The 13764-nt window shown below is 37.8% G+C and overlaps 1 protein-coding gene across 1 annotated transcript in view; it reads right to left on the reverse strand.

Annotated features, from left to right (window-relative positions):
- The window catches only part of Tyr (tyrosinase), a 38051-nt gene that overhangs the window by 15607 nt on the left and 8680 nt on the right, over positions 1-13764 (reverse strand). Inside the window, exon 2 of the mRNA XM_008844257.2 lies at positions 9885-10101. Within this exon, the coding sequence (XP_008842479.1) occupies positions 9885-10101 (217 nt within the window). The remainder of the gene's footprint in view (positions 1-9884; positions 10102-13764) is intronic.

A 13764-nucleotide genomic window follows, 5' to 3' on the forward strand; every position in this document is an offset into this window, starting at 1 on the left:
TATATATATACAGAATATTAAAAAAACAATTAAATGTAGGTACCATATAAGATGGGTTCAGTGGCCCTATCAGACACGACAGCTTAGCCAATGAAAAACTCAACGCCAGGGATAGAATCCCTATTTTGGAGTTGTAAACCAGGGAGGCCCTATAGGCCTTCAAACATTACTGGTTATTACCATTGTACTTGATTACCCACCAGAGCTAGACAGGAAGACCCTATTGCTGAAGACATTACATACTTGAGTTGTAAAACAAACAAGGAGAAATCAAGCTGGTACAGACCTTGAAGATTCATCCCTACTGGGTAACTTTCATTGTACTAGAAGATGTTATGCAGTTAGAGGTAATCATGGCCTTAGCCAACTGTGAACCTTCAAGCTATAATAATGACTGGAATAATAGAATGCTTAATTTGGAAAGTCATAAAGCAGTAACTATCAATGCATGCTAATTGCACAGAAAATTGTGATAATAGAAAAAGACATTTGCATATTCTTACACATATTCTTATGTACTCAGTTATTAGTTGGAAAGGAGAATGTGTCATTTAAAACTATGGATGTTGGACCACATCTGAGACTGAAGGAGGCATTCACACTTCACTATAAGGCCACTGATCATCATTTGTTTCTGGATGTGAAGTCTTCTGAGAAAGGTACAAATCTACCCTATAGAATTTGGCCTCAATGCATTTTCTGGATTCCGTTAAGTGGGAATATGAGATGAACAAAAATTGAAGAACATTTTACTAAAAATGTGCGAGAGAGAGGCTTCAGTTTTCTGGAAATGTCAGTGCTACTAAGATAAATAGCAAAAAGGGATATGGATGCATTTGGGACTGAGGAAAGCTAAAGATATATGGCAGGTTAGACGTACCTGACCCTAGACAGGGTCTTATTCCTGGAGAAGAAAATGTTGTAAAGAATCTTGCTAGGTCTGTTGGAGGGGAACAAATCACCAACAAAAAGTCAGCCTTGAAATAGACAGTGGAGTCTGTAAAAGCACATCTTATGTAGAATGACCAAGGATGAAAAGGTTATATAAGTTGATGTTCATCTTTTCAGAAAATAAGCACTAAAATGTCTAAAAACAAAGAATTTTGTTCTATGCTACTTACTCTCAAACGGGGGGGGGCTGCTCAAATAAAATAAAATGTAAATAGTAAGTGAATTTGGGCCAAGGGCTTATGTGCCATTTTTGCATCTCTGATTTTTGCTTTTTTTCATAATCTTAGCATTACTTTGAATAAAATGTAATGGATAAAAATTAGAAATATGTCCCTATTCAGAAGAAGTGATTGTAAGTCACTCAAATCAATGGCTTTTGACATTTCCCCAACATGACACAAGCTTTGCGTAACAGGGTTCAACATGCTAAATGGTGGTAATGGTGGGTTAAATGCAATTTGAAGGACTTTGGGTATTATTGATTTGCTCAAAGCCTGTTCTGAACCAGATAATATATTTAGATGTACTTTTCTTCTGCTTATCAAGTAAGCATATTAGAGTACAGTGAACAAGAGGGCACGTTATTGAAAACATAACTTGCGTATGTACTTCATTAGTGGGAGCAAATTATTTACTGTAAGTCTGATGGTCCCAGTTCACCTATGCCTTCTAGAACCTCATTTGAAAGCTAAGACTGAGCTGACACAAACTGGATCATCTTCCTTTTCTTCCTTAGAGAAAAGCATTTCTGTGCCTACTCCATGTCCCTTGATAACAATAATTAATAAAAATAAAAAAGTGTCATTCGTTGAAAATTTTGCATTTAAAAAGCCATAGACTACTGCAGTTTCCTTACAGCAGCAGTCTGCTTTGCAAGGTCACTAATTTCGGCATTTGGAGAAACCCTTCTAACCTTGGCAAAGTCCTGTGAGACATGCAGTTCTCCAAGGTACTGACTGCCAGACTGTGTACTTTCATTTCCACACATAGGCTCTGAGGTGTTCTTCTGACTTTGAAAAATCAAATTGATATTATTCACTTTTGTTTTTAAAAACACTTTTAAGTTACCATACAAAATAATGGGGTATCATCAAAGTATCTTAATATACATGTGTCACAATACTTTGTTCTCATTTATTCCATTCCCTGATTGTACTCCCCTGTGTCTCCATCCCACAAATGGTTCCTTTTCCTCTAGTTAATACCAGCATGTGTTTTCTTATTACAGGTATTACATTATCTTCTTTCTTATCTCCTTTAATATATCTTTCTCCTCTCTCATGATCACTCTAATTTTATGGCCTACACATAAAAGCACATCTATTTATATACACAACTGCTAATAGGTACAAATATGAGATTTTGAGTCTAATTCTGTATATGAGAAAAGTACAATATTTATTCTATGGTTCTGGCTTATTTCACTTTATGATTTCTAGTTGCATCCATTTTCCTGTAAATGTTAATTTCTTTATGACTACATACATTTCCATTGTCTCTATGTAAGACAAGAGATTAGGGTATTCAATGAAGTCTGGAAGTCCTTTCACAAAGCCTGCAAAACTAGCATGGGAGAAAAGCCTGCTGACAAAAAGGAAGGCTGGACACCTTCCCCTAAGGCTAGCATGACAAAGATAAAGCATCTTGAACCAAAAGCAAGTTCAATGCAAATGAGCTAGAAACCCTGGGAAAGGTGATACAAAAGTCACCATCCTTGGTATGGTATTTCTGTTGAGAGTCTAAGCTTTTTTCCTGCTTTAGACCACCTTTGATTGACAAAGTATATCACTTCTATTGCACTGTCTATCGCATGGTTCTATTGCAGAACCATGCTTCTGCTCTTATTCATGTGTCCAAGTCCTTGTTCAGACAGTAGAATCTGGAAATTCTCCAGAGATGATCTCTAAACCCTGATATCTGTGGATATCATGTGTACCACAATTGAACCTTGGGTTGTCAGAATGCAAGGGAAAGAACTTAAATTTTGGCACTAGACAAACCAGATGCAGATTTGTAATTTGGTGATCCACATTATCTAATATTCCTGATTCTGTATGTTTCCTTGCAGAAGACATTTGTAAAGATGGAGACAATGCCAGAGTAGCTGGCAAATTATCTTGTCTATTGTCAATACTTAAGAAACATGATTTTATTGCAGTAAGAGCATAGATATAATTTCTATTCTAATAGCTGTCATCAAAATTTTCTTTAAGGTGGGGCTTTCCTTTATAACATTACTTCTAGGAATAAGGCTGTAAGGTTATGGCTTGGAATGAAGGAAGTCAAGGAAAGAGACAGCAAACTTGTTCTGTATAGTAGATCAACAGAAGCTAGGGCACAATATAACAAAAACAAATGGAAAAGTAAAAAAGAAAGACTATGGAAAGGACGAAGATTGTCTACATGTTATATACAAAAGGGCTCTTGTGAAGTGAGGTATGTGGTGGCAATTTCTGTGAGCTTTGCTACAGGTAGGTCTATATGTTTGCCTACATATAGAATCTGTAACTCAAATGTTTTAATTTTTATTTCTTCTAAAATTTTTTTCTCTGGTAGCCTTGTTTTTTCTAATGCTAACTGAAATGAATGGCGTGGTATTTTGACAGGATGTTTTGATCACAGATCAAAACAGAAAGAGAAACCTACTGAAGGGAAGATGTGAGCAGATGGGTTGGCATGCTGACGTAGGGGTTTAGAAAGTGCAACAAGACCACCAAAGCAGACAGCTCCATGGATAGAATCAGCAGCTAATTTGAGAACAAATAGACTGCTGGGCTTCCTCTCAGGGAGCAGAGAACAGCAGCTAGAAGAGGAAGAAGCAGAACAGATTCTGCAGACATTTTAGGGGCTCAGGTAACTTTCCATGATGCTCCTGCCTAGGGGGTGACCGTTGCGGGACAAGGAAGCTGTGGCTTCCTGATAAGCAGAGAGTTTTACAAAACCTGGTCTTGTAGACATTCATAAGGTGCTGAAATCCAGGAGGAATGCCTGGATCTCCTATGACCTGGTTCCTCTTTTTATGGAATCAAACTAGTGACCCTATGCACCTATGACAGACCATCTTGCCTCTACTGGCTTCTCTGCTCACCGTATTTGGCCCCCAAACTGGAGTCTGTCTGCTGGACTACTCTTCTTTGTTCTATTTGCTGGGCAAGTACCCCTTTCTTGGTGCTGTGATCTAACTCTCAATTCTCTGAGTTCCTCTTCTCTTGCTCTTTTCCTCCCATGTTCCCTCCTTTCTCTGCTCTCCTGCCTGGAGGTCTTTCCCTCTCCTGGAGGCGTTTGATGCTGTTTTAAGTCATACCACTATGTCAAGTGCCCTCCCTGTGACCTAGTGAGGGCACCCCTCACTTGTCTTTGGGACACTTTGGCAAGTGACTTGGGCACTGTCTCATGTGGGAACATCAGCATGACAAGGGACACTTCTCACACCTTCTACTCCTATGAAAAGACCTCACTCTCTCTTCCTCCTCCTGGGATTGGAATGAACTCTCTCACAAATTCTCACTGGTGTAGAAAACCAAGACAACTCAGAAGCATTTGTGGCCTCCCACTATGTCCTTGTCCTTTACCCACCTCCCCTCCCCCACTCCCCTCCCCTCCCCTCCACTCCCCTCTCAGTGAACAAGGAGAGTCACACTCCATGCTCGGGTGACACATGTCCTCTCAGAGCAACAGCCCAAGCAAGTGTGCACTGGACATAGCTTCTCTTTTTTTTTTTTCTGCTGCTTTCATCCTTTCCCCCAGAGCATCTCTTTTGAACTTAACTCTCACTCTTAAGCCTGAATTAAATTGTTTTTATTATACTAACTATTCTTAAAATTCCCTTCAGCACCTGAAGCCAGGAATTCTGGTTTGGCTTGAGTGGAAATCTCTAAAGCTTATGAGAACTCCTCAGGCACCTAGTGATGATCATGTGTCAGGTATATCTCAGTCAGTCCTGAAGTCTCTGGGCACTCCTGGTGAGATCCATCTTGAAGCCTTGTTGGTGAGTTTCACATATGTTGCTTGTACAATCTACTGTTTTAGGTGAGCACTTTGGGTTCCTTTCTTTCTATCTTGCTGGCCAGAGACCCACTTAGAAAGCCCCTAGGATCATCCATAGTATGGTACCTGAGTCAGATACAAGAGCACGTGGCTTTTTCTGGGATGCATTAAAGGAGCTCATCCTCAAGATGGCCTAAACCAGTCTCCTGCCTCCAGTTGAACAGCCTGAGGCAAAAATGAGTTGATTGCAAATGTTCAGAGTAACTGCTTTTAAATTTTATTTATTCTTTATCTGAAGTCAGTGTTTACTGTCTGTTCTGTTGCCTCTGATTTGTGTTATGCTAATAAATTATGCAAGGGAAACCCTGCTGATTTCATATGTAAAGGCATCTCCCTCTGTAAGAAACATTAAATATTAGTCTTCTCTTTCAAAACCTGTAATACTAAAAACTTGGTTTTTGACAAGAAATTCTAATCTTTTAATTCCAACACCCCTTGTAAGACTTTTGTTTAAAGGAAGGCCCTGATGCATTGCTGAACCTGATGTTTAGGGCAGCTGAGCTCCTCTTTCTTTAAGCAAATTATTTTAAACTGCATCAGACTGACCAAGCAGTGCACCCTTGTGTGTAAGGAAAATCTTCCTTGGCACGTTACTTTTGATTTGTCCGTGTGCTCTCTGTGAGGAATTGATAGGGTTCTAAGAACTCTGGTTTTATTTCTAACACCCTTAAGTTTCTTAGCTCTTCAAAACTGAAAGAGACGCTACCTTAAATCTACATGGGAAACTTAACTGTTTCTTTTTGGCCACTGAGGTTTTTTAAACATTACAAAGCTAGACATACAAGCCTTTCGCCTTCTCCTCCTCTTTGGTGCAACTAGATTTTATGTGATTGTGTATGTGTGGCTATGATAATTGTTTTTGTATATTGTTTGTGTGAAGACAATTTTTCACCTGTAGCTTCTTTAGTGTTTTTTCTCCTTTCTCAATGTTTTATTGTGCACAAGAAATGTTGGTTTTATTTTTGGCATGCCTAATCAAAATACACACATACAAATGTATAAGTATAAATATTTTGATCATACATTAAAAGGCCTTATGAACTTGGATAATCTACTTTAAATCTATTAAACAGTGTTTCTAGGTCTATTATTTCACAAAACTTTCAAATGCTAATTGCTTATAAAAACAGCATCTAAGTTGGTTGTGTAAAAATTCTATTTGTTAAACACCTTTCTTTGGGTTTAGTTTGCTTTTAAGATGTTTTAAGGTATCCATTTTTTTTGGTACACTCCAAAGGTATCTTGATTTAAAAATAACAAAAATCATAATCTCAACAAAGAATAATGACAAAATCTTAGTCACTAATATCTATCTCATATATAGTTAGATATGTGCATGAGACCAACCTGAGTTTATGTTTCTTAAAATTAATTTACTTGGTACTAAATTGACTTGTAAGTAAAGTCTCATACAAACTAAAACTGTTACACTAACCCAAAAATATTTTTTCAGGTCAAAACGTTACCTTTTTAATCCTTATCTACAGCATGGTTCCTATTACTCAAATATATAAATTAATTGTAAATACTTCTCTCTTTCTCTCTCTCTGTTTCTCCATCTCTTTCTATATATATATAATATAAAGGTAAATATTAATTATTATTTGCTTAGTAAAAACCTCACAACAAATGGTAAATTTCTTTGTGAATGTTATGAAGCAAGTTTATTGAAGGTCTGAGCAGGTCTATAGAAATACCGGAGTGTTATAGTAATTATTGTTACCATCAAATTTTCAGTCCACTCCTCTGGCTTCTACTGCACATCCAGTTACAGTCTTGGATTAAGTGGATGCAGACATGTATTGGGTTACCTATGGCTACTGAAAGATATCCTTTATGTGTTTCTCTGTATTACACAAGTGTTACTTTTGGTATTTTCTTTTGGCCATAACAAGATAATTAGACTCAAGAGAAACTAGGTTTTACCTCCATTAACCAGATGTATATAGTACAGAAGCAAACAGTTTCAGTGAGTTTGGTCTGAAACTTGATCATCTTATTTCTTGTCTACAGGTACGTGATGTGACCTCCCCCCCAACTTCCTTCTGAAAAACTGTAAATAAGCCTGGGAAAGAAAGAAGACTGCTTATGTTTGTAGTAGAATAGCCTTTATTTGAGAAAGACCTAAGAAAAGTATTTTAAGTGCCTACTTCACATGTGATGTTAAGTCTTTTCCTAACTTAGGCCCACTCTTCCTACATTATCTAGAGAGCCCTCTATGTAACTAGATCTACTAAATAATCTTAAATTTCCTACGGTCAAACTTCAGTCAAACCTTAAAATAACTCTTATAAGGACTAACTTAAGGAACAAACTATATTTCTAGTCAAGATTAAGAATGTATGGTTTTTGCTCAACTTTATCGACATAATACATGATAATTAAAGTGCCAGACTGATGTAACTAACATTCTTGGGTGTCTAATAACCATACTTTGAGGTCTATAATAATCTGGTTAGAGGGACTTAAAGGTAAAATTTTTTGTTCCTTGAAATCCAAGGTCGACTAAGTCCCAGGGGACTATGGGACATCTCTCAAAATGTCCTGGAACTGTCCTCCTGTTCAGGGAAGCCATGGAGACCCCACTAGAAGAACTCAAACCAGTGTCCAGTCTACAAAGAGGAGGGTCAACACAGAGGAAAAGTTTTCTTCATGGTGGAGCAGGACCTTCTGACTTATCTTCACATAGATGGAACTGGTAAAAAGAAAGGCTTAAGGAGCTAGAGGCTCCTCCCAAGCTTCCATATGACCCCTGAGGAACAGATCCTCAACTGTCCTTAAAAGTAAAGATAAATTGGTTTATTTGTGTCAAACGCATGTTCTTAAAATCCAACAATAAAGTATAACCAAATATTAAAATGATTGGTGTATTTCTTTAAGAGCCCGAAGGACTGTATTTCCCAGACATTAGGCTTTAAGTTCGTATTTATTTAGACAGTTTTTTACGAATGATTTTGTCCTTAACAAGAAAATGCTGCTCAGGTATAAGACTTTAAATCCTAGCCTAATCTACTCTGAAGTACCTATTTGCAGCCAAAAAGAAAAATCCAGTATTGTTCTTACGTTTAATTTAAGATTTAAATGATGGATAAATTTCTTCTCTCTCCCTGTCTAGAGGTCATTTGAAAAGGAACTCACACTGTGATTCTAGCCACTCCAACAACCATCAGAGTGCCTGAAAAGCAAATTCTGAGTCTAGTCATGGCAACTAAAAGAAAAACAGAGAGAAACCACAGATGGATTCTTTTGGAATCCCTCATCAAGAAACAATTATTGGAACATTTAAAATTCACCCTGTTCTGACTTCTGGTTCCCTGTCTAGGATTTGTGCCTAACTACTCTTACCATTATTTCTCCTTCCCTTCCTAGGACCACTGATATCCATCCTCATTATAATGATTGTTTAATACCTTTTAATTTTTTTCCAGGACGGAATCAATGAGACGACCTGACGGTCAGTGAACCAGAGTCTCTTAACCAAATATACTCAGGTCTTCTACTACTGCCTACCTGCCTGACCCCACACTTCAGACCAATGTTCCAGTGTTTTGAGGCTACCCTTCCTTTCCAATGTCCCTGTTCAGTAGGAAGTAGCTAAAGAAAGACCACTGTCCCAAAAGACTGGCATGGTAGTTCCCCAAAATGGCAGCAGTGCGTCCACACTCCCCAGAATGTCTGGTTAACAGGTTCCTCAACCAGAAAGACGAAGTCAAAGCTCAGCATTCTTCAGAAACCAGGTCCCCCCCAACGCCCCCTGCAGAAACCAGGTTTCATAAACCTCCCTCCTTATCAGGAAGCATCAGCTTCCTCATCCCCCAGTGGTCAAGCCCTAGGCAGGAGCATCATGAAAAGTTACCTTAGCCTGTAAATATCTATAAATCCCATTCTGCTTATTCCACTAACTGCTGTTCTCTGCTTCCTGAGAGGCAGCCCAATGGTCTGTTTGTTCTCAAATAAACTGCTGTTTCTATTCATGGGGTGGTCCAGTTCAGTGATCTTGTTGTGGACTTTCATTCATATGTACTTCCACAGTGCTGTATCCATAATTTTGCAAGATAAAATACCTCTGGAAATGGAATTATTTTGCTTTGTACTAGAACACTTTTGTTGAAACCATTCGACTCTACTCACTACTGGCTGTGTGAATGAGAATTCCTACCAAGCAGCTGTAACTACAAAGGCTGATCGACAGATTAGAACTTCAGTGATGTGATGAGGTTGGCAGGCTACAGGTCCAAAGCCAAACTGTCTTCTGCATCTTTAGCCCCCTTGACAGCCGTTAATTGTCCTCATCTATATGCATCCCAATAGCTTTGTGAACATTAGGCAAATCATTTGGAATGTACAAAAAGGCTTCTACTTCTGCCTGCCAAGAGGCTAAGAATGTCATCAGATAGCATCTTAGGCCTATATCTGAGATTCTCCCACTTTCTGTTAACCCACCTACCTAATGTTTCCACCAACATATTTAAAAAGCTTTTCTTTGTCCTGTTACTACAATATGTCACCGAAACATTACCAAGTTGGAACATGGTATTTGGGGAAAACCTGAGTCTGTGTTTCTGGGTCATAAGAACTCATGTTTGACTCCAGAACAAACCATCTCTTTTGCTCCTTTGGAGCTGTTTCTTTCATGGGCAGCTGCCCATTGTCTGTACAGCTCCTAAGGTGGGTATGTCACATAACCTGCTTTAGTATCACTAATCTGCTAGATTAAAGTGTGTTTCTCACAGTTAGCTAGGTTCATATCAATACAGGTATGCTCAAAGCATATCTTTATCCAACTCACAACAATTTTGAATTCTATATACCTCTGAGCCCAGAGTTTCTGATAAGAGATTATAAACAAGGAAAAAAATAATAGTGAGTGAAAACAAATGTATTACCTTCCAGTGTGTTTCTAAAGCTGAAATTGGCAGCTCTGTCCATGGAACCAGCTTCATACTGGGTCAAACTCAGGCAAAATTCCACATCGGCTGAGGAGGGCAGTCTTGGAGTTTTGGCTTTGTCCTGGTTTCCAGGATTTCGTAACAGTGGTCCCTCAGGTGTCCCATCACACAGAACCTGATGACTGTTATACTCATCCAATTGGCTACAAATAATCTGTGAAAAACACTTCATGTTAAGTAAATTATTGCCATCTTTGAGTCAAGGAGGAAAGGTAGAACTGTGGAAATAACTAATTACCATCTCCAGTTTTCTGATAACCAATAAATCAATACGTTAATTTGTTAAATGATTTAGTCACTGAAATTTGTTGCAGGACAAGAGATGGAAATATAAAACCAAGAGTAAGGTCCCAGTCTTACACCTAGCATTGAACAAAAACGAATAAGATTTTCCATGCCTTACATATCAAATTGTGTCCAAGGTAAGTACTTTCCATAAATGTTTGAGATACATTAATAAAGCAAATGTTTGTGAAACCTCTGTTATATGTTAAGCATCAAGTTAGGTACTGAATGTGGAATTACAAAGCAAAGAGTTATTTCCCTACATAAAATCCAAAGCACATCACAAAGCAATAACAAACATGCAACATAAATATTTAATAATGTTAATCAGAAATGCTAAGCACTGATGAAAATTCCACTTTATGATTTTTTTTGTCATAAATACCCTATTATTGTCTCTTTTGATGTACAGTGTAGCACTACCAGTAGGAACTTTATTTTATTAAATTTTTTTTCATTTTTTAAATTTTTTTATTTTATGTGTATGAGTGTTATGCCTGCAAGTATGTAAGTCCTGTGTCATGCAATGCTTGGAGAGGACAGAAGAGTGTGTCACATCCCCTGGAACTGTCGTTAAACACGACTGCTAGCCACCATGTGGATGTGGGGATTTGATCCTGGGTCTTCTGCAAGAACAGCCAGTGCTTTTAACCACTGAGCCATGTCTCCAGCCCCCAAATAGGGAACTTTTAAAGCACAGCAATTCCCCTGATTTAAAATTGCAACTTCACATTTTTGTAGAAAATTCTAATGAAGAATGTCACACATATTATCTCATCTAGTTTCTTGGCAATAGTGTTCATATTCATAAGAAAATGAAGGCTCAGAGAAGGTAAGTGATATTTTTAAAGTTAATGGCAGTGTTGTCATTAAAAACCAAGATTTTCAGGTACATCTTTACTGTACTTTGTACATTTATTTATTCATTTACTTTTATTTTGTGTATGCATATGTGTGTGGTGTGTGCATGTCTGTGTTATGTGTTTACATGTATGTAGGTGCATGTGAGGGTCATGTGCACAAGCACATGTGTCTGCCTGCATGTGAAGGCCAGAGGTTGACACAGGTATCTTCCTTGCTCAATCTCCATGAGGTAGAATTTCTCACTTGAATCCAGAGTTCATTGATTTGGCCAGTCTATTCCCCCCGCCCCCCAGCTTGTGTCAAGAATCTGTCTCTGCTTCTTCAACACTAGGATTACAGGTAGGCTAATGCCCTCAACTGACATTTAAGTGGATGTTGGTAATCTGAACTCCAATCCTCATACTTGCCTTGCAAATACTTTACCCACTGAGCTCTTTCCCATGTCCCACTATATGCATTTATAATTAATCCAGAAGAATTCAGCATTCAAACATGTTAAAGAACTTCTATGTTAAAATAAGAAGCAGTTTTCTAGTTCTGCATCTAATTTGTAACTTGCTGTAGATTTGAGATGCTTTAAATTTTGCATAAAATATGATGATAATCTGTCAAACTAGAAGGGGACAAGAAGATTAACTTTATTCATCACCTTTTTAAACACAAATCATATTATTTAGATAGAAAATGGCTAATTGGGAAATTTTTGCCAAGAACACTATCAATTGATGTTAAGTCAATGCTTACTAGGTGGTGAACACTGGAATAAATCATTAGTCCTGTGGCAGTCAAGGCTGTCTACTGTCTATATATCTTGGACCTTTTCTATTATGGATTAGCTTTTATAACCTAATAAAATCAATGTGATTAATAAGAAATAAGCAATAAGGTGAAAGTTGGTTTGTACTGAAATACTTCATACAGAAAAGTATTAGACGGGCTTGGGGGATGGCTCACTGTGAAAGAATGCTTGGTGTACAAACATGAGATCCTGAGTTTAAATCCCCAACACCTAAGTGAGAGTGTTATAGCTTTTGTGAGCCTGTAACCCACATCACTGTGGGGACCAAGGCAGAAGGATGACTGGGGCGTTGGAGCTGATAAGTAAGAAACTGTCAAAGGAACAAGGCAGAGAGTGATAGGGCGGGGCACCTCACACCTTCTCACTTCCACTGGTTTAGGAGTACAAACTTACAGGTTCACACGTGTGTGTGTGTGTCTATGCATGCATACATACTCATATCACACATATATACCACACACACACAAATAAATAAATATTTTTTTAATATAAGAGCTTTGATCAAATAGCTCATTAGAAATCTGCATTTGAATTAGGCAGTGTAACACTGTGGAATGAGAGTGGTTTATCTGAGCATAGGAAGCATTCATAAAATTAATTTTTGTTGTTATTGGGTAGAAAAAGAAGAAAAGGAAAGCTGAGTAAGGAATGTGTTAGAGTACTTTGTAAGACAGACTCAGAACTGACAAACTACTTGAGGTCACAGCAAAGAGGTATCTTCCCATTTTAGGAAATACAACTGTTGACAGCTCATGTTAAAATTAGGCACTTTCTGGACACAAATTAAACTAGTAAATCACAACAAGAATGAAAATGAATGTGCTAAAATGGTGGTCCAGGTACTTCCTTCATTTAACTCCAATTACCTCTTTGAAAGCCCTGTCTCAAAATGTAGTCACATTGGAGGTTACAACTTCAACAAATGAATTTGAAAGGCACATTCAGGTCATAGCACAATTTTGGGGAAAAGCCCCTATGTTAATTAAACCTCTGTCCACTATGATATGATACTGTCAGTCTGGGCAGGGAGACTATCTGCTTTACCCTGTACCGGCATGCCCTGAGGCTCACATCCACCTCTATCTACTCTCCTCTGTCAGGGATGGAAAATGACAGTGGAAAGTGATTATCTTCCTGTCAGGAGCTCCCAGAGTGTTGGGGTAGGTGGGGCTGGTACCACTGGACTGGGCATGACTGTCAACACTCTAGAAAGGTAAAGATAGTGTTCCAAGGAAAAAGAGAGACAGAAGGAGTGAAATCATATTGGGCTGAGGGCCTAAGTTCTATGGTATGCTTCCTGTCCCTCCTGGCTTCACTTTAAAACACTAATCTACAACTAAAATTATATTCTCAAAACAAAAATTAAAGGTTTATTAATCCTTAAATGCTAGGTCCACTTCTGAGTGTTGTGCTTGGCTCTGTTTGCCTGTGAATGTGGTCTTGGTCCAGAACTTTGTCTATGCCTTCATTTCTTATCTTTCTATTTCTCTTTTTTTAAATTTATTTATTTATTTTAATTAAAAGAAGCATTTCATTACAGCAACATTAACCTATTCAATAACATTTTTCTGAGCTAGGGTACATCTCTTTCGTCCACTTCTGAGTGTTGTGCTTGGCTCTGTTTGCCTGTGAATGTGGTCTTGGTCCAGAACTTTGTCTATGCCTTCATTTCTTATCTTTCTATTTCTCTTTTTTTAAATTTATTTATTTATTTTAATTAAAAGAAGCATTTCATTACAGCAACATTAACCTATTCAATAACATTTTTCTGAGCTAGGGTACATCTCTTTCAAAATTGGCTGTACATTTCTAGGTTTACAGATGAATTATTACGCTTATATAATCTTTTACTCATTATAAACTCTATAA

Source organism: Nannospalax galili, unplaced genomic scaffold, assembly GCF_000622305.1.
Source record: "Nannospalax galili isolate Female #2095 unplaced genomic scaffold, S.galili_v1.0 scaffold278, whole genome shotgun sequence".
In the NCBI taxonomy this organism is placed as follows: Eukaryota; Metazoa; Chordata; class Mammalia; order Rodentia; family Spalacidae; genus Nannospalax; species Nannospalax galili.